The 26,743-nt window shown below is 45.7% G+C and overlaps 1 protein-coding gene across 3 annotated transcripts in view; it reads right to left on the bottom strand.

Moving 5' to 3' along the window:
- The window catches only part of STX2 (syntaxin 2), a 249,267-nt gene that overhangs the window by 187,182 nt on the left and 35,342 nt on the right, over positions 1–26,743 (bottom strand). Inside the window, exons 7-11 of one of the 3 annotated variants that reach the window (XM_082640019.1) lie at positions 26,480–26,553; positions 26,219–26,356; positions 23,981–24,091; positions 21,864–21,989; positions 18,610–18,716 (exon numbers count right to left, since the gene is read on the bottom strand). In XM_082640019.1, coding sequence (XP_082496145.1) covers positions 21,909–21,989; positions 23,981–24,091; positions 26,219–26,356; positions 26,480–26,553 — 404 coding nt within the window. In that variant the 3' untranslated portion in view covers positions 18,610–18,716; positions 21,864–21,908. Of the gene's footprint in view, positions 1–16,556; positions 18,717–21,863; positions 21,990–23,980; positions 24,092–26,218; positions 26,357–26,479; positions 26,554–26,743 lie in introns of those variants that run through there. The other 2 variants (XR_014295669.1, XM_082640020.1) reach the window with 2 other exon arrangements.

Raw genomic sequence — 26,743 nt, 5'->3', positions numbered from 1 at the left:
AGAGCTCTGGAGACGGACGGGGGTGATGGTCGCAGAACAATGCAAATGTACTTCAGGCCCCTGAGCTGTACACTTAAAAGGCTTCAGATGGGAAACTTTATGTTATGTGTATTTTACCACAATTCTTTAAAACGTTCGGCTGCCAAAACCAGCTCTTCCCTGGGGATCAGGATCCCCTTCCTTTTCTCTACTTTTCAGGAGTTAAAACTTATACCTAGGACTTCCCTGGCGGTCCAGTGGTTAAGACTCTGCACTTCTACTACAGGGGGCTCAGGTTTGATCCCTGGTCGGGGAATTAGGATCCCACATGCTGCATGGCACAGCCAAAATATTTTTAAAAAAGAAAAAAGAAGAAAGATCAAGGGTCACAGATTATCAATCCCCTCTGTAGCTGGGAGATGGATTATTGTTATGTGGCTCTGCCTAGAGGTTCAGAACTCCTTTTGGGGACCTCCCAGGTATCACAAGGGGTAAAAAGATGAGTAGGATGTGCTCCATTGAGGAGGCTGGGACATACACCCCAGGGACACTGCATGTGTCATTAGGGGTTGGGGTTTATCCTGATTTTTTTTCTTTCTTTTTTTTTTTTTTTTTGCGGTACGCGGGCCTCCCACTGTTGTGGCCTCTCCCGTTGCGGAGCACAGGCTCCGGACGCGCAGACTCAGCGGCCATGGCCCACGGGCCCAGCCGCTCCGTGACATGTGGGATCTTCCCGGACCGGGGCATGAACCCGTGTCCCCTGCATCGGCAGGTGGACTCTCAACCACTGCGCCATCAGGGAAGCCCTGGGGTTTATTCTAATTCAGATCATTCTTTCCTTCAGAATCCAAATATAAAGTCAGGTGTGATAAGTCTTAGAAAGAAACACATTAACTGCTCTGGGAGTCCAGAGAATTAAGACCTTCTAGTGTAACCCACGTGGGCCCCAGGGCCCTGGTGACCAGGCTGTGTATAAGGAGGCGCTCTTCATGAGCCAGGCAGAATAAAAGGCAATTCCAATCTTTGTGCTTCTAGAAAAGATTTCAGGCATCTAATTCATAATCCATAGCCATCTTGTTAAATCTACTCTTTATTCTGGAAGAGTTCTGGATTTGGAAACACTGTAGCCTTCCTCTGAGCATCTTATTTCCTTTGTCTCCAGTTCTCCACACCTGGAAACCTCTCACTGATTAGCCCACTTCCCCCAGAAAAATACCCTTCCTAGCACGCAGCTTCCAGGAATTTTCAGTTCCTCTTTCTTGGTTTCCCCTCTTGTTCAACTACTGCGGCCTCTGGGTCTTTGTTTGTTTGTTTTCTCTCCCCCTCACCGGTTTCCCCCTCGTTTTCCCAACCCCCCGCCCCCCGACAGAGAGTGCTAGAAGCGGGTCAGCACACAAGCCCCTCCCCTCTCATCCTCTCTGTCTTTTCCCTTCTCGCCACCCATTGCCCTCTGTCCTGCTTCGTGAAAAATGGGAGCCGCGAGGAAGGCACGTGCTCATGACAGGCAGAGGAAGCTGGCAGAGTCAAACTCTCCCCGTGGGAGGGATGGTGGGCGGTCAGGGACGGCTGGAAGCACTCACGTCGTGGTGGATTGTGTCTTTTCACGGAAAGCACCCGGTCTGAACGGCCCCGGAGGTGCCGACAGCTGGACGGATCATCCCGATTCCGCACCATCGCTGTCCCAGGAGCCAGACAGGGAAGCTCCGCAGCGAAGTCGATTCTGCAGGAGACCTGTCCCCGGAGCACCATGTTTGCATGCGTGGTGTCTTCTCTGCTGAGACGTTGCCCAGAACACTCTGCTCACGACTCTGCTTTCCAATCTAACTGCTGAAGGAAGGGGCTCTGACAGGTGTCAAGTGGGTGTGCAGAAGCGTGAGTCACTGTGCTTCAAACAAAGCAGCTGGGGTCACAGGAGGCCATCCACCGTGGGCACCAGCTTCCCGACTGCGGAGAGAAACCTCGCAGCCACTGCCCTTGAACCAAAAGCCTCAGAGCTGCTCTAGGTCTCCTGGGTCCCTTAGCAAGCACTTTATTTATCCAGGGATCTCCAAACAGTTTATATCAGACATGGCTTTCCTATAAAACAACACATGCATCTAAAAGAATCCCTACTAACAGGCATTTCTCTAAAGAAGACATACAGATGGCCAACAGGCACATGAAAATGATGCTCAACTTCTCTAATTATCAGAGAAATGCAAATCAAACCTACAACGAGGTATCACCTCACACCGGTCAGAACGACTATCATCAAAAAGTCTACAAATGACAAATGCTGGAGAGGGTGTGGAGAAAAGGGACCCTCCTACACTGTTGGTGGAAATGTAAGTTGGTGCAGCTACTATGGAGAACAGTATGGAGGTTCCTCAAAAAGCTAAAAACAGAGCTACCATATGACCCAGCAATCCCACTCCTGGGCATATACCCAGACAAAACTCTAATTCAAAATGATACACGCACCCCTATGTTCACTGCAGCACTATTCACAATAGCCAAGACATGGAAGCAACCCAAATGTCCCTTGACAGAGGAATGGATAAAGAAAGTGTGGTACGTACATACAATGGAATACTACTCAGCCATAAAAAAGAACGAAGTAATGACATTTGCAGCAACATGGATGGACCTAGAGATTGTCTTGCTGAGTGAAGTAAGTCAGACAGAGAAAGATAAATATCATATGATAGCACTTTTATGTGGAATCTAAAATATGACACAAGTCAATTTATCTGCGAAACAGAAACAGACTCACAGACAGAGAACAGACTTGTGGTTGCCAAGGGGGAGGTGGGGGGGAGGGATGGACTGGGAGTTTGGGGTCAGCAAATACAAACTATTATATATAGAATGGATCAACAACAAGGCCCTACTGTATAGCACAAGGAACTCTATTCAGTATCCTGTGAGAATCCATAATGGAAAAGAATATTTAAAAGAGAACGTGTGTGTGTGTGTGTGTGTGTGTGTGGTATGTGTGTGTGTATATATAAAACAGGACCACTTTGCTATACAGCAGAAATTAACACATTGTAAATCAATGATACTTCAATAAAAATAATAAAAATAAACAATTTTAAATAAGCAAATAAATAAAAGACATCCCTACTCTATTCAATAAAAGACACTTCAATAACCTAACGGGTCTTCCTCTATCCATCCTTGTCCTCCTTTAGATATGTCTCACACAAGAGTCAAGGTGATGCCTCTAAGACATAAATCAATTTCTGTACGCATTCTTCCATGACTCCCATTTTTGTCATAGTGAAAGTCAAGTTCTTACAGTGGCCACAAGGTCCTGAGTGATCTGGTTTCCCACCCCCCCACCCCCAACACACCTGCACACACACACGTACACGCACGCACACACACAGGCACACACTATCATCTCTCATCTCACCTCCCGCCACCTCCTGCCGCCAGCCTTCAACACTCCAGGCATGCACCCACCTCAGGGCCTTTGCACATGCTGCTTCCGCAGCCTGGAAACTCTTGGCCCAGAAATCCAAACGGACCACACTCTGACCTTGTCTGTTCCTTGTCATCACTCAGAGATCACCTTTTTGTCAGACCTTCTCTGGCCCTCCCACACCCCAGCACTCCTTTTCCTCTGAGATTTATTTTTCTCCAAAACTTTTCTCACACCTGGCGTAGATTTTACCTAATCATTTTGTTTATTGCCTGTCCTCTTCCTCTAGACTCTAAGTCCTGCAGGGGCAGGGATTTTGCCCGGACGATTCACCGCTGTATCCCCAGCACATGGAGTATTGCCTGGCATGCAGGTGTTCTACAAGTATTTGGTGAGCAGAACGGCTTCATGTTTTGTGAAATAAAAGAGGAGGGAGCATGCATATTTCTTGTGGGAGGGCAGAATATTGCTATGCGTTTCCCACGTCAAGAGAATACAACCTAAGAGGCATAATGAAGGCAACTAGGTGGAGGATGAAGGATCTGATGAAGGGTCTGAGTTGGCGGTTCTTGTGTTAGAGGCTCAGATGGAAACAGACAGAAAACTCCTGAGCAGGAGCCAGGAGCAAGTGGGGGGAGCAGAGGGTTCCTACCTTCCTTCTCTGCCTGGAACAGCAGGAGCCCTGCCCACTTCGGAAGCTAGACTCTCCCCACCCCCTCCACCTGGAGCCTACTTGCCGCCCACTCTCCCTTCTTGCAGTGGACAATTGTCCAGACACCAACTGCAGCTCAGAATCACAGATGTCCCGGAATCTTCTCTCTAGAAAAGCAACTCCTAAAACTCCATCAAAGCCCGGGTAGGGTGGGAAGACGCCCAGATCTTTCCATGTGAAGTCTCCAGCCTGCTGCCCATCTTGAGCTGCCGGCTCCTCGTCCTCCGGGTTGTCTCTGCATCAGCCACCAGCTCTGGGCACACTCCTGGGGGGGGGATCCCAGTCCAGTGGGTGCATCGTCCACATTCCTGTGACAACTCCTCTTAGCAGAGACGTGGAAAATCCCGCCTCCCGCTGAATGGCTCTGATGCCACAGCCAGGGGAGAGCAAACAAACCCTATGTTTTATGACAAATGAAACAAACCACAAAAATCTCCTCCTCCAGTTGGGATGACGCCCAAAACTCTGCACGGCCGCCCAGAAGCAGCCACAAAGTATCCACAGTAATTTTTTTTTTCTAGTCATGAAGATCCCCTTTAGGAATGCATCTGGGGAGGGAAGACTTTTGTTTCTAGTCTGGGGGAAATTCTTTTCATAAGCCTTTTGGTTACATATAAAGGTAAAGCCAAAAGCCTAGTTCAGATTTAGAATGTTCAAAAAATCAAAGTCACATGATAATAATGAACACGTACGCTATGTGTCAGGTGTAAATCTAAGCACTGTACATTTCCATTCATTTAATCCTTCTATCAACTCCATTTAACAGATGAGAAAGCCAAGGCACAGAGGGGCTAAGCAACTTGCCCAAGATCACACAGCAAGTAAGTGGCAGAGTCTGGATTCAAACCCAGAAAATCTGGCTCCAGAGTCTGAGCTCTTCACACTCAATCACCTTTCTAGTTCCACAGGGTAAAAAGATCCTCTTCCGTGTGGGAAGAATGACCTCACTGGGGGTTATTACATGTCTGGGATTGGGGCGCCTGGATTACCGGGGCCGTGGTCAAGGGCACTTCCCTTGGGAGCCAGTAAACTGGTCCCCACCAAATGCCGGCACACTGGGGAGCAAAGAGTGAGAACCACGTGAACCCCGTCACCCCATGAACACCTTCCCCCCCTAGACGGCCATGGCCAGTTCCAGCATTTGCAAAATCCAGTACCTACAAGGGCCGGAAGGACATGTACCCGAGTGAAGTGGGAGAGGCGACAGGCAATAGAGAGGGGTGGAGAGTGTAGCAAACTGGAAAGTACCAACCTCCTCCGGGGCAACCATTTCTCAGCTCCCATGGGGGCTCCAGCATGGCCACATCTTCAAGTGTGTAAAGAGGAGCAGAAATCTGGCTCTACCATTTCAAATGCTGGGGGCAAATTATTTTGAAAATGTCCACACTGACGGACAAAACAGGATACATCAAGGAGGATGCACTGTGGAGGGCCCTAGTCACCCTTTGGGTAGGACATCCATTTTCATCGACTGGCACCTGAGCACAGTCTGTTCTGATTGGTCAGTAACGGGTGGGCACTCATTCTGATTGGTCAGCACTAAGTTGGAGCATTCTAATTGGCCGGTGCCTGTACTTAAGGCAGTCCCATTACGTAAGTATAGCTGAGCATTTTTTCCCTAAGGAGAAGGGCCATAGCTTTCAATAGGTTCTCAGACTTGCCTGTGGCCCCTGAGGAGCTAAGAACCATCTATTTAAACACTCTGTTTCCTTTATATGTTTTCATTTCTATTGTTTCTGAGCACTGATCAGGCTTAATGCTGGCAGATCTTTTACCTGTTCCCATGCCATCTCACTCTTGTCAGAACACGATTTTGTATCACGAGCTGGGAGCCAGCCCCCAAGGCTCAATTTTGCTTGATCAAAGCTGATCCTGGCCCCACTTCATTTCTCCTGTCCCGTAACTGGCTTAGGAATGGGCATGCCTTCCAATTCAGCTATTGAGATATTGGGGCAAGTGGGCTGGGGGCAGAACTGGGGAGACTGGAACATTTATTTCTAAACAGCACAGGAAAAATAACACTGTATTCTTTTCTGTTCTGTAGATATTTTGTGTCCATCTATGCGTGGATCTCTGGCAGCCATTTTGCAACCATGAGGAGAACTAGCTTGAGAGATGGAAAGGTCCTTGATGGTACAGACTCAGAAAATTAACTAGATCAGGAACCGTCCTGAATCCAAATTTCTTAATATGTGAAATACTAAATTTTCCTTGTTGTTTAAAGCCATTTCAACTGGGTTTTCTAGTACTGCAGCCAAGAGCATCGCCTAAACCATATACTAGTTCTAGCTATATGAATAATATATCTTCTTACACTAGTAGCTATTTACAGCATTTCAAGGGACCTTCCTGAGATTATCTGCTGTATTATTAATCCCAATAACTGAGCTGGGGGGACTTGGACACTTTTTTTTTTTGGATATCACCTTTTCTAATTCCCACCTTTTCAGATGACAAGCTGGACCATGAGGTTGGAACGTACCCATGATCACCAGCCAGGCAGTGGCAAAGGCATTCTGACTTGGTCTGGGCACTTCCTCCTGAACTACCCAATCTCAGATTTGGAAAGTGTCAGGCTCCCAACAAGGTGTGTGCGACAAAAGGAAAGATAAGTGAAAACAGTAAGTTAAAATCTAAGCTGCTGTGCACAGCTTTTTCCCAACACATTTAGGCTCACGTCCCATGTGAAGGAAACTGGAAATGGGAGGTAATAGATTAGAGACTCAGGGAAGCAAAAAAGACCAAGGAATCTATAAGCAGACCCATAATCAAAGAAAAGTTTTGCCATTCCTTAAAAGCTTGGAAAGTGTGTGTAAACTCACATCTTTCTAATTATTCATAGTCTGAGTGTATTATTTTTAATTATTCTTTTATAGAGGTATTTTCTTTTGACTCACCCACCACCAGCCATCATCCTGTTGTACAGATGGGGTTCCCTCATTCCTGAAACACGCTGCTGTCAAATATGGAGAAATGATACCCAATCTGAGAAGGCAGCATGTTCAAGAAAGCAGAGAAAGGGACTTCACTTGTGGCACAGTGGTTAAGAATCCACCTGCCAATGCAGGGGACACGGGTTCGATCCCTGGTCTGGGAAGATCCCACATGCCGCAGAGCAGCTAAGCTCCTGAGCTACAACTACTGAAGCCCGCACGCCTAGAGCCCATGCTCCACAATAAGAGAAGCCATCACAATGAGAAGCCCACGCACCGCAATGAAGAGCAGCCCCTGCTCGCCGCAACTAGAGAAAGCCCGCACGCAGCAACGAAGACCCAACGCAGCCAAAAATAAATAAATAAATAAATGTATATATAAAAAAAGAAAGCAGAGAAAGCCTCTCCTTGGAGGTGAGGCTGGTTCTTGCACATAATGTAAAAATCACATGGCTCTATGTGACCTGTCCGTGGTGCTGTCCCTTGTTTGTTTATGTATGTATGTATGTATGTACGCATGCATTCATGCATGCATGCCTCGCTGTGCGGCATGTGGGCTCTTAGTTCCCCGACAACGGATCAAACCCATGTCTCTTGCAGTGGAAGCACAGAGTCTTAACCACTGGACCGCCAAGGAGGTCCCGGTCACTTGTTTACACGATCTGCCATGCTCTGCAGTACTGAGCCCGGGGATGGACTCACCTTTGCAGGAGCTTGTCTATGGAGGACAGGAGAATGGGAGGTGGGCTAGATCTTTGGGAGGAAAAGGGGAGGATTCACACCTGATGGCCTCAATTGATTCTGAGAAATAAGAGGTGACGTCAGTCTGGGGAGAGCGGTGCCTGATGCAGGAACCTGTGCTTCCAAACATCACCTCCCCCCCACCGCGAGCACTGATGCCTGCACAAGGGCTCTACTCTCCCGTCCAGACTAGGCGCTGCCCCTGCCACCTCTGCTTCTGCCCTGGGTCCCACACCCTGAAGGTCAAGGTCTTGGTTGCTCCAATGAACCCCTCTCTCTCTTGCATATCACTTCTTCTCTCTATATTCATTTCCCATTCAAAACAGAACAAAACAAAACTCCATGGATCTACATTCCCCCCCCCCAGCTCTCCCCCAATTTCCCTGCTCTCTTCATAAGGAAGCTCCACTTCCCTGCTTCCCACTCCTGCTGAAGCCCTTCACCAGCTGTGTCCATGCTCCCAAGCCCAGGGGTCTCCGCTCCCCATGCCTTCCCAGCAGCATAACTCCCTCCTTCTCGAAGCACGTTCCTCCCAGGATTCTGGGTCGTCATGCTCTTTATTCTCTCACTGTCACCCCATCTCAGTCTCCAGGGCTGAATTCTCCTCCACGTCCAATCCTCTCACTTGGAAACACCCTAGTTTTCATCCTTGGACCACTTCTCCACACCCTCTCCCTAAATGATCTCATGCCTACAGTTTAAGTACCATCAATACTCAGATGCCTTCCGAGTTTTATATCACCAGCCCCTCATCTCTTGAGCTCTGGTCTCCCATATTCAACTGCCAACTTAACTCCTTGACTTCCGTGTCTAACAGGTGCCCCAAACAAGCATCACCCTTGGTTATCCGCTTCCAAACACACCCGCCCCCGAGTTCTCCTCCTCGTAGCAAACGGCCTCCCCATCCACCTGTTGGCCTGGACCGAACACCTGGCTGCCATCCTTGCCTCCTCTCTCTTCTAGCCAGGGTCCTCCAAGAAACAGACTTATGACAGATGGTTTAAATGAAGAGCCTTTACTGAAAGGGCTACTTTCAGAGAAAGGTCGGGGGAGATACATGTACAACGGATGCTAAGGAACCCAAAGACCTGTAACAGGATAAAAAGAATTCTCAGAGGCCAGGAAAGCTGCATCCCTTCAGGGTGAGAAGTGTAATCAGGAAACTGTAACTGAGCAGGAACCCTCTCACATGTCCCCCACCTCTTGTTTGTAGACAAGCTTTAGCCTCCCAGGCCTACCCCAGTTTCGAAGAGCAAATTTAATCAGAGAATGAGGAAGTGCAGAAACAAACAAAAGCAATCAAGCAAGACAAAACAAAAGCCATTTAGCCATAAAACAAAATCAAGGGCCTTTAGTTCCTCCTCAAGGGCTATAGATCATATCCTGAGCCGCATCCTTGAGTGATTTTACAAATACTGAAACCCCTACCAGGATAACAGCATGCTGCCCACAAGCATGTAGACCTCAGAAAGGCTGGAACCAGAAGGCTGAGGATGTTGACTCCCGATTACTTCCCCACCAACCAATCAGAGGTACGTGCACGAGCTGATCACGTACCCTGTGATCCTCTCCCTCACGCTGTCTTTTAAAACCCTTCCCTAGCAGCCAAAGCCAAACTCAGAGGGTTTGAGTCCTTTGAATATGAGCTGCCCATTCTCCTTGCTTGGTGCCTGCAATAAACACCACATTTTCCTTCTCCACAGCCTGGTGTCAGTAGACTGGCTTTACTGCACGTGGCAAGTGGACCCAAGTGTGGTTCTGTAACAAAACAACAAAGCTGCTGCTAAGGTCTGAATGTTTGTGTCCCCTCAAAATGTATATGTCGACATCCTAGTGCCCCAAGTGATGGTAGAGGGGTTTGGGAGGTGCTTAGGTCATGAAGGTGGAGCCCTCAGGGATGAGATTAGTGCCCTTATACGAGACCCCAGAGAGCTTCCAAAGGACATAGCGAGAAGTCTGTGACCTGGAAGAGGGCCTCACCCAACCTTGCAGGCACCCTGATGGTAGACTTCTAGCCCCCAAAACTGAGAAATAAATTTTCGTTTGTAAGCTACCCTGTCTGTGATATTTTGTTATTGCAGCTTGAGTTGGCTAAGACAGCCAACAGAGATGTGGTTCTGAAGAAAGGTGGGAGCAGTGAAGAAATACCCTAACCTTTCCCTCCTACTAGTGCTTCCCATTGGACAAACTAGTCAGAGAGCAGAGAGTCAGAGGCCGGATGATGTGGTCCCAGGGGTCAGCCTCTTGGGGGCAGAGCAGGAGGAGGGCAGAGGAGGGACAGGGGTGGCACAGATAGAGAACAGCAGGTCCTGGTACTGACCTCAGAGGGTCCAGAAGAAAACAAAAGCCGAGGCCGACTTGAGAGCAGCCTGAACCGTGAACACACTGCCTGCTCTCCCACAGATCCATCAGCAGAAGATGAAGCCCTCGTGGATCAAGGTGGTCAATTACTGGATGACCACTAACCTATGCAGACAAAGGGACAACCCTCCGGAAAGTCGGCTTAAAATAAGGACAAGAATTAAGGATAAAAACTGATAGCCACACATCATAGAGTGAGACCTCACAGATTCAGCCTAGGCAAGTTACTAAGCAAAGAAACAAAGAAAGAAACAAACTGAGATGCAGCAGCAACAGGCTTTAAGTGGGAGATCAGGATGCAGTTAACAGGTAAATAATGCAGAGACTATATATTATCTAAAAGGTCCAGTTTGAGACAACAAATGATGAGATATGCAAAGAAACATTAAAATGGGATTCATACTCAGGAAAAAAGCAGTCAATAGACAATGTCTCTCAGTGCCCCCAGATTTTCAATGTAGCAAAGATTTCATAGCAACTATTATAAATCTGATCAAAGAACTAAAGGAAACTATGCTTAAAGAATTAAAAGTATGACAATAATGAGTCAACAAATAGAGAGTCTCAAATGGACAGAAATTACATTTCTAAAAAAGATCCATTTGAAAAAATTATAGAGTTGAAAAGTATGATAACTGAGATGAAGAAAAATATACTACAAGGGTTCCATAGTAGATTCAAGGTGGTAGAAGAAAGAATCAGTGAACCTGAAGTTACAGGAGTAGAAATTACCCAATATGAAGAACAGAAAGAAAAAATAGAGTAAGTCCCCTACATACGAACCTTCAAGCTGCGAACTTTCAAAGATGCATATGTGTGTGCCAGCAACGTCCAGCGTGAGTGAAATGGCAGCTCTCCCTCCGTCTGCTATTGCTGAGGATCCTTCAGCTCTACCATCTCCCTCCTCCTCTCCCTCCTCCAGTCAGTAACTCTTCCTGCCTGTTCACTCGATGCCAGCCCCTGTGTGCCAGCTCTTGTACTGCACTACTGTTCTCTTCAAGGTCCTGTACTGTAAGATCAAAAATGTTGTCTTTATTTTGTGTGTTTGTTTTCTATGTAGTATTTGTGTGAAAAGTATTATAAACCTATTACAGTGCAGTACTATGTAGCCGACTGTGTTAGTTGGGTACCTAGGCTGACTTTGTTGGACTTAACGAATAAATTGGACTTACAAACGCACTCTTGGAACGGAGCTCATTCATATGTAGGGGACTTACTGTATTGAAGACAAATGAAGTGACCCTCAGAGACGTGGAGGAGAACGTCAAGAACACCAATATACATGTAAGGGGAGTGCCAGGAGAAAAGAAGAGAAGGAGCTGGAGAAAACACCTGAAAAAATAATGGGCAAAAACTCCCCAAAATATTCAGAGATCCATACCTAGACACATCATAATCAAACACTTGAAAGACAACAAGAAAATCCTGAAAGCAGCAAGAGAAAAATGACATCTGATACAGGGGAGCATCAATGCCATTAAAACCCAAACGATAACAGCTCAGTGAAACAACGGGGGACTGAAAGCAATGGGATGACGTATTCAAAGAGCTGAAAGAGGGAAAGAACTGTGAACCAACAGGTCAACGTCCAGAGGACGAACCCTTCAAAACTGAAGGTGAAATTAAGGCATTCCCAGATAACGGAAGACTGAGAGAATTTGTTACTAACAAACTGTCTTACAGAAATACTAAAGGAAGTCCTTTGAGCAGAAATAAAATGATTCCAGACAGTGATTTGAATCTGCAGGGAGAAATGAAAAGCACCAGAAATGTAAATGTGTGTGTTAACATAAAAGGCGCTGTAAAGACAGCTTTCTCTTAACTTCTTTAAGTCACAAGATTGTGTAAAACAATCATTTTACCCAGAATACATAAAGAACTGTTACAACTCAAAAATAAGACAGCCCAGTGTTTAAATTGTGCAAAAGATATCATGGATATTTCACTAAAAAAGACATATGAGTGGTTAACAAACACATGAAAGGATGTGCAGGATCATGAAACAGTGGAGAAACACAAATCAAAACCACAGCAAGACAGCACTCCACGCCCACGAGCACCTGCTCTAATAGAGAAGAGAGTCGAGACCACATGTCAGGACGTGGAGAATCCGGAATCCGCACACATCACTGGGGCGCATGTGAAGTGGTACAGCACCGGGCAAACAGTTTGGCAGCTTCACATAAACTTCCATATGACCCAGCAAGACTACACCTAGGAACCTACCCGAGAGAAATGAAAACAGATGTCCACAGATATATGCACACCAAGGTTCATAGCAGCATTACTCATAATAGCTAAAACACTAAAACTGGAAATAATTCAAACGTCTGTGAACTGGTGAATGGATAAACCAAGTGCGGTCCACCATAAAGAGCAATAAAAAGGAACAAACTACTGATTCAAGCTACAAAATGCACGGCCCTCCATTACATTATGCTAAGTGAAAGGACACAGATATAAAAGACTACATAGTATATGATTCCAAGTATTCAATACATGAAATGTCCAGAAAAGACAAATTTATAAAGAGAAAGCATGACCAGAGGCCCCTCGTGCTGGGACTGGGAGGCAAGGATTGGCAACAAATGGACATTTTTGATGGAAATGTTCTGAAGCTGGAAGATTGTGACGGTAACACAAGTCTATAGACTTACTAAAAATCATAGAATTATGCAGTTACGATGGATGAATTCATGGTAAATTACACTTCAAAAAGCACTTAAGGGACTTCCCTGGTGGCGCCGTGGGTAAGACCCTGCGCTCCCAGTGCAGGGGGCACAGGTTCGATCCCTGGTCGGGGAACTAGATCCCACATGCATGCTGCAGCTAAGGAGCCCGCATGTTGCAACCTAAGACCCGGTGCAACCAAATAAATAAATAAATAAATGGCACTTTAAAAAAGATAAAGGTGTGGCAGGCAATACACTCCTATCACCCCAGGCCTCCGGCCTCTGCCCTTTAAGCAAAGTGAGACCCGACCCTCCCCCCCGCCTCACTGTACCCAGGCCTCCAGCACAAGCCAGGGGCTCAGATTTCCACGTCTGGGGAAGCACAGAAAGACACGGGGTGCCAGGAGCTACGTGGACCAAGTCTTGGTCCTGCAAGACCCAGCCCTATGACCCCAGGCCACCCCAGCTTGCAGACGGGAACTTCTGGGGGGCTTTGAGCCCAGGGGGAGCAGATCCCCTCTGAGCACACGGGAAGCAGGTGGAGAGCTGTGTCCACACGCGGCCATTGTCCGCGGCCTCCCGCCTGTCTCCCTGGCCACACCCCATCACTCGTACCTTTGCTGCGGGGTGTCACGGTCCCCCATCTGGTCTTCACGGAGCCCCCTCTACCCGTCACCTGTGCTCCGCACTTCAGGCAGCCTTTGCCGTCTGTCCGCCCCCGCCGGGTACACTGGACACTGAGACCCTCAGCTGGATCTCCGTCCACAGTCTCACCCGCTGCCTGGCCACCTGGCCTCCCGCTCGGCAGGCGGGACTGTGTCTGCAGCTGCTCCTCCAGGCTGTTCACTATCACAGGCCTCCTTGCTGCTCCATCAACACTGAATCCAGTCATCTCAGATCGTCCCAAATGTGCCCTTGGACGACAGGGCCTGGGCCTGCCCAGGAAACTCCATGACGAGCTGGAGCACGACTGGCCTGGGGACACGGTCGCAGTGCTACCGCCGTGCCAGCCTCTGTCTCCAGCGGGGTTTCTGCCCAGGAGCGTTTTCCACGGTCTCCTTCCAGAAGGACCAACTTAGGTGAGGTAACCGTAACCTCAACCACAGTCCAGGAAGGCGCTCCAGGACTCCCACCCTCCGTTCCACAGAGGAGGGGACCGAGGTGTGGGGAAAGAATACTGCCTGCACCCTATGTTCATAGCAGCACCATTCACAACAGGCAAGACATGGAAGCAACCTAAACGTCCATCAACAGAGGAGTGGATAAAGAAGATGTGGTGTGTACACACACACACACACACACAATGGAATACTACTCAACCATAAAAAAGAACAAAGTAATGCCATTTGCAGCAACATGGATGCAACTAGAGATTATCACACTAAGTGAAGTAAGTCAGACAAAGACAAATATGTATGATATCACTTATATGTGGAATCTAAACTATGGCACAAATGAACCTATCTACAAAACAGAAACAGACTCACACACATAGAGAACAGACTTGTGGTTGCCAAGGGGGAGGGGCTGAGGGAGGGAAGGACTGGGAGTTTGGGGTTAGCAGGTGCAAACTATTCTATACAGAATGGATCAACAACAGGGTTCTGCTGTAGAGCACAGGGAACTCTATTCAATAGCCTGTGATAAACCAAAATGGAAAAGAGTATTTGAAAAAGTGTATATTTATGTATAACTGAATCACTTTGCTGTACAGCAGAAATTAACACAACACTGTAAACCAACCAGACTTCAATTAAAAATATATACATCGGGCTTCCCTGGTGGCGCAGTGGTTGGGAGTCTGCCTGCCGATGCAGGGGACGCGGGTTCATGCCCCGGTCCGGGAAGATCCCACATGCCGCGGAGCGGCTGGGCCCGTGAGCCGTGGCCGCTGAGCCTGCGCGTCCGGAGCCTGTGCTCCGCAACGGGAGAGGCCGCAACAGTGAGAGGCCCGCGTACCGCAGAAAAACACACAAAAAAACAAAAAAAAACCCACATCACTCTTCACTTATAGGTTGTGTGTTTCTCTGCAGTCGACAGAGGTCACAGGCCCCCAGGCTCAACCTGCCAACCCACTGCCTCGCTCGCCCGGGTCACGCCGCCTTTTCTGGAACTTACCCCTTTCTCACAGGCCGGCCCTTAACCGTTTTCCTGGTTTAGGAACCTGCTCGTTCAAGGGAGGAAGGTCAGGAAATGACGACTGGATGTTGCCCGAGCGGCAGACGAGACGACAGCCGTCCACACGGCGTCCTCTCCGGGGGCGCGGGGGCGTCTTCAGCCCGCCGGCAGGCAGGACGCGGGACGCCTGCGCAGAGCGCGCCATCCCCTCCACACCACACCTGCGTCCAGTCTTAAGCAAGGCGGGGCCGGCGCTGGAAGAAGCAACAGCTGTGCGGCGTGCGCCGCGCTCTGGAAAGCAAGCGGAGCCGCCCCCAGGCCTTGCTCGGCCGCCCTCCAGAGGCCGGGCTTCGCCCTCGTCTCCCTCTGGAGTCCCTTCTTCTCCCTGAGGCTCACCGTAGCGGCCCAGGGAAGCGTGCTGCGTGTTAACTGGAACAGTAGCCTCAGCTGTCACAGGGGTCCTCGCCAAGCACACGAGTCACAGCCATGAGAAGACGCAGACGGCCCCCCGGCCTGCCCCCCGACCCTGACCCCTGAACCCCCGGGGGCCCGACCCCTGACCTGGGGGTGCCACCCTTTAAACCTGTGGAAGGATGTGGGCTTCGTTTTAGGGAAGCAATGAACAATTCGTTGGAAGAGGCCCCGGAAAGGACGGGACCGCTGGTTGACCCGCAAGCCGGCCCCCGCCCCGTCCCCGGATGTCCGCTCCACCCTCCGGGCCACCGTCGACAGAGCAGGTGTGGAGACCCTGGCGCGGCGTGGGTGCCTGAACCCTGGGAAGGCGTGTCTCTCTGAGCTCCGAGATGCGGCCGGCGGGCGGGCGGTGACCTTGCCCCTCAGTGCCCCAGACAAAGCCTCCAAGGGAAGCTGAACGGCCACCTCCCACCTGGAGGGGCTGTCTCCCCGCCCTCTGGGTACCTTTCCACCCGGAAATGCCCAAGGGTGCGAACCCGAAAACTCCATTCAGGCGATAAGCTTCGTATTCTTTTCTTTTGCGGTACGCGGGCCTCTCACTGTTGTGGCCTCTCCCGTTGCGGAGCACAGGCTCCGGACGCGCAGGCTCAGCGGCCATGGCTCACGGGCCCAGCCGCTCCGCGGCATGTGGGATCTTCCCGGACCGGGGCACGAACCCGCGTCCCCTGCATCGGCAGGCGGACTCAACCACTGCGCCACCAGGGAAGCCCCTCTTTCTTTTTTTTATATTCTGGATTTTGAACATCACTTTCCAACATGGTTAGAATTCAGTAAGGGTTATGGATTAAGGAAATTCCACCTAATAATTAAAACTGAAAGAGGATTAAGGAAAGTATAGAGGATAAATAACTCAGAATACGGGGGAGGGGTTCGCCCGGTTAATAAATGTTAATGAGAACCTGTCAAACTGGCATAAGCATTCAAGCCAAAACCCCTGAATTGGCAGTTGTTGTCAATAGCAAGAATTCAGGTGGGTTCCTTAATATGTCCTGCTGATATCTGAGACACGAACCACAGAAGCTTGTAATAATAATAAATAACAATAATAAATAAAACAATCAAAAATTTATCAAAAACACCTCAAATTATTAACTCACATTATATCATTACACATAATGGCCAGAGGTGATTTTCATAGTAGAACAATTTATTAATGGATATGCAATAAAATATCTCCCCAAAAATCTTTCCAGAAATGAACACGAGGCAGAAAGTAAATATTTCTTTTTTGGTTCTCTGAGATTTTTTTTAATGTAAACATGAAATATTTGAAGAAATGATAAAAGGTAACAAATGAACCTGTATATGGATTTTTAAAAATCTGATTTCAAATAGGTACATGAGGCTCAGACATACAAAATGTGTTACCTGATGGATGACTTAAACACCTAAGTACAAATCAAAAAGCACTTCCATATCTTCAACTATAAAACACAGATTCAGTAAGTACTTCAAATCCAGAAAGAATGTCTTGAAAAAATACAGTAAGAATTATTATGAGAGGTGGGGACTAAAAAGACTTAACTTGAAGGGAAAAGTGGGACATGGGGAGCACAAAGTTCCTCCGCACAGGGATATAATCATACAGGCAAATGTTTGGATGTACAAAAGTTACATTAATACAAGCATGAGCTCTAGATATTTAAATATCCTTCAGGACAAGTCACACCTTCAACTTAAGCACAAATCAGGGAGCATGTCCCACTGACAGGCTTTTTAAAGATTTAAGAAATATATATGCTAGAGCCAGGATACCCCTATAGGAATTCTGACTACACAGTGATGACCAGCAAGTAAATAAAATGCATAAATACAGACTTAAGCCTAAGCTAAGCAGTCAGATGTATAAAGTATGAATGAGTGAAATTCATAACTGTACTGAATAAGGAACACAGTTTCTAAACGGTCCAATATAATTCATACTTACAGTTTGCAATCAAACGTATCTATATTAGTTTTCAAGCCAATGTTAAAATACAGTCTTGTGCTTACACAATCACATACAGAAGTAACAAGAGTTAACTATATTTTGAGTATCCTTCACATATTCATTTAAAATTTTGACGAGATGCTATCTTATAGATGTCCATTCACTAGTAAGATTTCATACATTTTACAGTCTAAAAATAAAGCATATTATACTAAAAATAATGAGTAATAAAAATGTTAATTATCATAGATTCCTGTAAACTTTGGGAATTAACTTTTAAAGTTCAGCAGAAGAGGAGGTACTGAACAAGAACATTTAGGTGATCTGTATTGTACAACTGTTGAAATTTAAAAGAATTACTTAATGTCTGGGAATAATCCCCTTGAGTTTAAAATGTGGTTTTATCACCATCTTAAATTGAGACTTTATTAGTGTAAACAGGGAATCACAAACCTTATTTTGTAATGAGTAAAAGAAGAGACCATTGTCTTTACAGTGCAGTAACTAATTTATTATCTTGGGTAATGAAACAGCTAGAAATGGAGCTGAGTACAATAATCGAGCTTTTCCCGCAGGGTGTTGGGCGCATTTAAACCTTATAAATCAATTTTAACAGAAGGCACTAGAAAGGCTTTTTGGGAAACCTTGCAACCAATGTCTTCTAGGCCGATGGCAAACTTTGTAAACAACTGTGCAAAAATGGCTCTAATATCATGAACCTTCCTATTTGTTTTAAAAGGCAATAGTTAATATATAAAATTGGAGTAAATTAAGATGTTAATATATTAAACAATTTATAAACATTTAAAATTATAGATATCTTACAAAACAGCTCTGTGATAATAAAAATAATTTTTGCAAACATAAACACAAATTAAACACAGTACAAAAACGTCTCAGTCAGCATGTTAGCTGGGAGAGGGAAGAAAGTCTTAGACCTCACATCTAATAGCTTCATAACATAAGACATTCCTAAGTAAACCTCACATACATTTTTAACACTGAAATATAAAAAAAATTGAAAATTTCAATAATCCTTATTTTAAGGCCATTGAAACCAGTTTCACATTGTTAATTTTTTGTGGTGTGTTATGCAGAGTCCGAGGATGTTTGGGTTAACTCATCACATCCATTCTGCTTTTCTCACCAAACAATACATTCTGTTGCGTTTTCTCCTTGAATTCACTAATAAAAAGTCAGCACTCAATGCCACGTGTCACAATGTCTAGGATTCATTCATGAAATGGGAGGAGGCTCATTTGCTGCAGATGTGGTCGGACTCCAAGGATAAACGGCTCTTGGGACATGGTTGCTATGACAATGTTGTTGCTAGGATAATTCCAAGGATCACAAGCAAAATAACTACGCAAATAATAATGAACATCATTTTCTGCAAGATAAAGAAAAACATTTATTAATTTGCAAGATATCAAAGGAAAGAAATCACTAACGTCATTTCCTAACAAAATTCTCCTGGAATTTGAGAAGGTTTAAAATACAAGCCCATCATCAAGAAAGAACCCCTACAGGTCATAGAAAAGGAAGGGGTGGGGAAGGAAAGTTCCAGAGGCAAAGCACTAAGTTATAGACACATGTATATTAAATGAATTTAATAACTTAAAATATGTATTATTAAGACAACAACTATTTACTCCTGGAGGTAAAAGGCAATGTCTACTTGACACCATGTGGGGGCTTCATGAACACGTTCTATTGATCACAAGAAAATCCCAAACAGTTATTTCTTGGATGCGTTGTACATCTTTTTAAAACTTTAAATGGATTTATTTCTCACTTGCTGAAAAAAAATCTTATTTATACATTTTTTTACACTGAGGTATGATGCAAGTAAGAAATCAACAAGCCATTAACTCGGTCTTCTGCTGCATCCAGGGCCCAGAGCAAGGCCATATAACATTTAACTTTTTGCTTTCAATTAACAAGCACCGTTGCACAGCTGAAAAGCTAAACCACCTTTGGCTTAAGAAATATAGTCTCTCCAGGAAACCCGTCTGCGGACGAACAGGAGGAATTCATGAAGATGAAAGGCACACCACACTCTCTGACTTCGAGTTCTCTTTGTAAACAGCAGAGATTCATCATTTTAAATCACAGTTAGCGAACTCATGGCACATGTTCATCTGAGAAATCGCAGCTGCTCAAACCCGTCAGCTCTGCATTGGTATTAACCTGCCAAGAGCGCCGTCGATTACTACATGAAGATGAGCACAGCCGGGCCCCTGGGTAAACTTTCACGTCAATTATGCAGAACCCTGGGATCGCTGCCTTCTGGACATCACGCCCTCAAATTCCCTGTTACTTGTTAACATTACGTGCATTTCCTGGAAAGCGAGGACTCGGTCCCGACCATGCTCGCACCCTCCTCACGTGTCTCCCGGGGAGCCTCTCTCAGCACCTTTCTAGACACACCTTTTTCCTTCAGCCTATCACCCTCCCTTCCCACTGGCATCGCCCTTCAGCTCCAGACCCTGCTCCATGTGCCCCTGTCAACCTCACTGCACCCAACCACCTTAGACAACCAGGAGGCTCCAACCCTCGCTGCCGCGTCTCTGGGTGGCACGTATGCACATGCTTGCTTCCACACCTGGCTTTCAGTGGTGCTCTCCTGACTTCCATGACAGCTGAGCTCCTGAACCCTCGATGCCATAGATTTAATGACCGTTCTTGCCCAATAACCTGCTCACAACTCAAGCCAAATGCCTGGACTTCTCCTTGGTGGCCCACGCACACCCCTGGGGGTCAAGCCACCACCTACTACAGGTAAATCCTGGGCCACGTGTCCTCTTAGAGGTGTCATTGGATAGAAAACCGGGCACCCTGGCCTCGCTGCAGGGCTCCAGGGAGTAGGATTCCCTCCACTCAGGCCTACAGGCCCCGAGGAGGGCTGTGCCGAACTACTTGCTGAAAGAATAGTTTTTCAAAAGTATAATTAAAGACACCAACCACTGCATTTGTATTAAAAAAGAAAACCCGTTGGTGTGCTCTCTGACGTGTTTCTTATTCATGAGCATTGTGTTGTGTTCACTCGTGCTTAAAGGCCTGAAAGTACACCACCGGCGGCCAGGCCCAGGGCACAGGGCAAGCCCAGGGCTCCCGGGGAACCCTGCTGGGAGGAGCCTGCCCTCGGTCTACCGCATCACCACAGCATCCAGTCTAAAATTAAGTTTATCTGTAGTGGAAGCACACCCAACTAGCCATATTATGGCCACTAGGAAAAGCTAAGAGAATACATAGTTCATAAAAAATTATAAAAATAGTTTTTAAATACCATTATTAATGAAGGAAAATCACATACACCACTTCTTCAGCAGACGTAATAGGGAAGCATGGAAGGATACCCGGACATCCTGCCTGATGAAAACAGAGAGCCTTCCTTCCTCCTGCCTTCTGGAAAAATGCATCGCTAACAAACTCAACATCCTAGAGCTTCTAACGGGAACGACCTCGAGTGCAAGGTGGTGGCTTATGTGAACGCTGGGACAGTAACTGCAAGGGCCCCTCGCCTGTGGAGGGTCCTCAGTGCACAGACGCTCACGCTGAGAAACTCCTCGTCTTCTCTTTAAGAAAGTGCCACGTGAAAGCACCAAGCCAGCAGGTGCTTTCACGAGAAAATAATGAATTCATCAAGGACTACTTGTCACAATCTAGATATAATTTTAATCACAATGATCACGCCAAACAAACGTTTTAAGATAAATAACTGGTATGTCCAAATTTAATACACCAGGCAGCATTCTAACTTAAGAGTTAATGCAAGAAGGATGATTCCAAATGCATAAAAAAAAAAAACGGAGGAAAAACACAAAATCTACTGAAATTTGGAGAGGGGTGATACTCATACAGAAAACAAAAATAAAGATACTCTAAATAAAGAACTGAATATCTTTTGTATTCCGAATCCTGAAGAATTAACAGGCATGCTCACTCAGCACAAGTTTTCTCTTTAATGCGGCCACAGTTAAAACAAACTAGACGCTGACAAATGGAAACAAGTGAGATGAAGTCTTTTAATTCCACTGAGTGCCCTTCACAGCTCTCATTCCATTCCCTCTAATTCCTCAGTGAAATGACGAGTAAATAAACAGAGTTCACAAAGCAACTTTCGGCTGCTGCACTTATTGAAGAGTTAAAACTTAAGAGATAAATTAAACATTACATTTTAGTCTTTTAATTGAGAATTAACCTCACTGCTAAGGTTAGTCCACTAATGAAGGGCTTCTTTAAGAAGGGAGCATCCTCCCGGACCAAAAACCGAAGACTGGAGGGTCAGGGGCTGCCGCCCGCACCGTCACATTTAGTAACAGAGGCAAACCCAGCCGAGGCTTCGAAACCAACAGGGAGACGACCCTGGTTTAGAAATGAACGGCCGCCCAGCCTAAGCTTGCTCTCAGCACAGAAGTCAGGCAAACGCTCCACTGGCAGCCTTTTATTGCTTTCCAGTACTTTTTAGTTGGGCAAGCACCACTATTAGCTAATTGGGAGAGTGAATAAGCAGATTAGTTGATTAGTTACTTACTGCTGCGCTGGCAGAGAGGCATGCACGCTGACGTCAGCCACCACATCATTTGCCAACTGATAAACCAATAATTAGAGCAGTCACAGCCACCAGAACAAGCGACACAGCAACAATTATCCACTTTTTCTGTCAAAGAAAAGCAAGCCGATTATATCGTGGTTAATTCCACACCGCCATGTTAGAAGACATCATTCATTTAAAATCAAAGACTATTGGAATTTGTTTTAAAATCTAAGTTATGGGACATTGATTAATTCTGCTTGACAACTTTCAGTTCTCATAAAGAGGGGTTTTTAATTTAATGAGGTCAGACTACTTGGAGATAAACTGTTATAGAACTCGAAATATTAGGTTTCATCAATGAGAAAGCTGCATGACCACATTCTTTTGGTAAATTTCTGATGGACTGAGACATACAGCTGATTTTTTTTCATGTATACAGACCTATGTAGCCAGGTCAGTGAACTCAGAAATCAGTTATCTATGTAATAAGCCCCTACACTCTTTTCTTTCTTGTTTGTTTGTTACTGGCCGTTAAGTCCTTCACTGCCCCTGCCACACCGTATAAAACAAACCACACTCCACTAGTGCCGTCTGGTCTCTCAGGGGCTAACTCAGCTGCACCGGGAATGGAACCAGGACACCAGGAGAGGGGAGGGACGGCCAACATCTCAACAACCACGCACCTAACAGCAGAGGGAGAAGCTGAACAAGCTGTGTGTGGTTTCAGATGCCAGGCCTTGAGTCGGAGAGATGGTGATGCTTTTTGAAACAAACATCACGTTCTGACCGGTGGCCACTCCGGGTAACGCACTGCTCCAGCCACCTGCTAGAATGAGGCTTGCTCTGCCGGTTCAGAAGATGTATCCCCCGACCACCTTTTATCTCTGTAAAACCAGGGAACTGCTCGCGGAAATTCTCGTTGGACTGACGTGCTGTTTAGGTCATGGAGAAAGGAAGGGAACTGCCCTTTTTTAATGATTTTTTTTTTAAGTGAAAGTCCATTTTGTGCCTGGACCAGCCAAAGCACTTCACACGTGGACCTCATCACCTCACTTTACTTTAAAGCTCAATATTTCAAAAGGTGGTAACACAGAATTATGTAAGAAACCATGTCTTACGTCTCAAAGATACTTAACACTCAGATATTCCCAAGAAAAAAGCAGGGTGAGATGCTTTGCAGGCTGACGTTAAAGCCCAGACGTGCATCTTATTTGAGAACGTCCATGGGCCATTGTTATGGGTAAATCTGCGCTCAGAATCTGACCATGTTTCCTGAACGTTTTGAAACTCCCTCTTGACAAGGAGTTTTTGAAACTCCCTTTTTTGCCATCACATTGGAAACCTCCCCCTGACTGGCACCGAGAGAAGCATCGTAAACCCAACAGCCGTCTTCCAGCAGGTGGGAGGGTGACAGGCCCTGAAAGCACGGGTTTGGTGCTTCGTGTTGCTCCTTTCCCCACTGGAGAGAAAGGGACCAAGAAGCAATGGGTGAGTTCACACAGTGAGACACACAGTTTTCCAGTCCCTGAATCAGAACTTAATTCTGTAGTTTCGCTGTTTCCTGAGAAGAGCTTTCACTCACGCACGACACACGTGAAGATTCAGATAAAGATACTAAAGCTCGTTTGCAAAGCTTCAGCGCGAGCGCTACCTAACGTCTTAGGTCCACAGCTCCAATAATTCTCTTCTTTCCTCCAAACCAAAGGATTAGCAAATAACGTAAACAAAGAATAAAGTGTTCACTGCATCAAATGTGTAACCAGTGGTTTTCAGAACTTCCAGTCCCGTGAGTTTTGTTATGTTCCTCCACAGAATGACCCAAGAAACAGAGAACTCTGGAATTGGAACCCACGCAACTGAGAAAAGCAGAGAGACCGACTTTGGCTGCAAAGAGTTTTCATTACTTAAAACCAACAGGGTTCACAGTCAACATAACTTATCTGATAAACTCCAAACGTTTTAGCAAAAAGAATCACTTCAGTTTTCAAATGAAACATTAATGTAAGCAGTTTTCATTTCCTGGAATACCTTTGAAGTAGGCGTGCATCAATGTATGCACACTCAAAACCAAATCCAGAGAAGAACGCACTTTAATTCTTAAGGACCAAACTCACCCTTCTTGCTTTGCTTTGATATTTAATAGCTTTCTTCGTTTCTTCTTTAGCATGTTCTATGTAGTCTGTGGCATTCATAACGTTTTTTTCTATGTTGTTGATCATTTCACCCTTAAAACAGAAAGTTTCAAACTTAGGAGACACTTTCAAATGACTTAGTTGTGTATCTTAAGACAGTCACAGAGCAGCAGTAAAGTTTCCACAGGAACATAATGTGCATGTAATGGACACCGAATTTTTTTTCACATTTACAAAAAGATAAGACCATTATAAATGTACAATATACAGAATAATCAAAATCCAACTTATATTATAAAAAGAACTAAAAGGGATGGGCAACAATGCTGATAAGTGAAGGCATATCATGTAGACTTTGAGATATGCTTTAACATGAGAACACTCTTTAAAGATGGGCACAGTGAACGGGAGGCGGCTAGCTTTAGGCTAAGCGAATACTTACTATTATCCACGTACATACAGTGGACAAAGAATGACATCTTTTCTAATGGGTAGAAGATTGCGGCAATTTCTTCAAAATACAGTAAACTCAGAATAGCTTACGTTGGCCACTACGTTGACTAAGTTAATGAGCAAAAACGTAAAGTGAGGTGAATCCAGTGAAATGTTAGGTGACAAAACACATTACCTGGTCTTCTGTCCACCAGCAGACATAATCTGCAGCAGTGAGTGGTAAAGCATTGAAGAATGACGTACAATTAACTTACTCATTCACACATTTAAACTTACTAGTAAGTTTTGACTAAACATACGTGTTGAATTAGACGAGCCAATACAATGCAGCACTAACAGACTTCTAAAAGGAAACAACGGAACAAAGCTAAGAATACATCGATTTTTCTAATGGCGATTAATACATCTGACGTGGAACAATCCTAGTTAGAAGTCCAAGGTACTCTAAGATCTAATCACTGATTGTTCTTATTGTCTAACTGGTTTCCTTCCTGAGAACAAGAAGCTGGTAGCAGCCAGACTCCCAACCCTCCCCTTCTGCACCGTGAGTGGCACGGGCCCTCCCATCAGAAGGGGTGAACTTGCCCTGTCCCCGCCCTACACTGCAAATGCACCGCACCTCAGCTCTGCACACATTTTTATGACAAGGTTCCTCAAGGTAAACAGTGTTCTTCAAATGTTAGTGGCGATGTGGAGGATGAATCCGGCACCTGGATGGATTTCCCAGGGATCCTTACATAACCCAGGCAATGAGAAACAGGCCAGTCAGACTCGAACCTTCTTAGAGGACACAAGAGATCCTGAAACTAGCCTCCGCGGGAGCGAGGACGTGAGTGTGACGTGAATCCTAAGATGACTTGGTACGAATGCTCCCCCTTCACGGGGCGGTCAGCTGAACTCAATGGCCCACTGATCAGTGAGTGACCGGGGTGAGCCTCACGCGCTTGCAAAGTCACGGAGGACCTTATTCAGCATCACAAGAGGAAGCGCAAGCACAGCCACAAACCTAACTGGAACCACTGGCTTGTGCTTTACACTGAATTTTCTGTTTTTAAAAAACTGTATTAACTGCCTCGGTTCCTCACAGGGTCTCCTCACACCCCCGTCACCCCGTGCCGGTGGTACGAGACACCGCGTAGCAAGTATAAGCTTCTAGTTACGTCACGGTGTATCCCCTTTGGGGCTTATTCTTTCATACGTTTCTCCCAATTGTTACTCTAGTACATGGTCCTTACAGAAAACTTGAAAATACATATATTTTAGAGAAGAAGACTAAAATTCCCATAGTCCCACTGTTATTACACTGCTTGGTGTATTTCTTTCCTTCTGTGAGTGCTGTTTCATGCAGCTGAGTTCATGCCATATATACATACACATAGGAGTATAAGGGCGTGTCTTGTATACACATTCACATTTATACATACACGTGTAAGGTTTAGTGTCTCCCTCTTATGTCAACTTGAAATTCTGGCACATGACGTTTATATATTTCATTAAAAGTCCTCCATGCACAAAGTCGATGTTGCCTATGGCTGCCTAACAGGCTGTGCTACGGACACACCGTACGTAACTTAAGTAAACCAGTCCCCCACTGCTGAAAGTTGAAGCTGTTTACAGCATTTCAGTCTCACATGGCAATAACACTACAACTTTTGAATTACGAGACTGCATCCAGAATAACAGCTTTCTCAGGTATACTGGAATCAAATACAAGCTTTTACAGAAAACAGCTCTCTATATCGGAGAAGCAAAGATGCGTGTGGTTACCTGAGTCTCAACGAACATGGCCATGTCCACGAACATCTCATGCAGTTCTCGGATGCTGGTCTCCAGCTTCATAATGTCTTTATGGCGTGACTCAATTTCATTGAGAGCCTGTCTAGTAATCTGTGAATCTGATATAATCTTTGCAAAACAAAAACAGAAGAGAAATACTAATGAACTTACAATTGCTCTGGAAGTTAAAGAAAAAAAAAACATCTGTACGTATACAAACACACAAGGCCACAAAGCCGCCTGCGTACTCACATCTGACGTGAAAATGGAGGGATTCCCACTTTCCAGCATCTCTTCTAGTTCATCATCAGTGGTAGTTTTTCCAGCTAAAATATTAACAATTAAAAACTCCATTCAGAATGCAGCAATATTTAAAAATGACTTTTGCACTCATAAGTTAGCAACTAAAATCTGAGTTGTTAATACTTTCAACCAACGTTTTTCTAACCTCTCCAATGTATTTTCTTAGGCAAATATTAACGATGAGAGAAATTAACACAAGCCTAAGAAGTAGAA

Source organism: Mesoplodon mirus (assembly GCF_964341445.2).
Source record: "Mesoplodon mirus genome assembly, chromosome: 13".
NCBI classification, from domain to species: domain Eukaryota; kingdom Metazoa; phylum Chordata; class Mammalia; order Artiodactyla; family Ziphiidae; genus Mesoplodon; species Mesoplodon mirus.
This window is presented reverse-complemented; position numbering and strand designations above follow the sequence as displayed.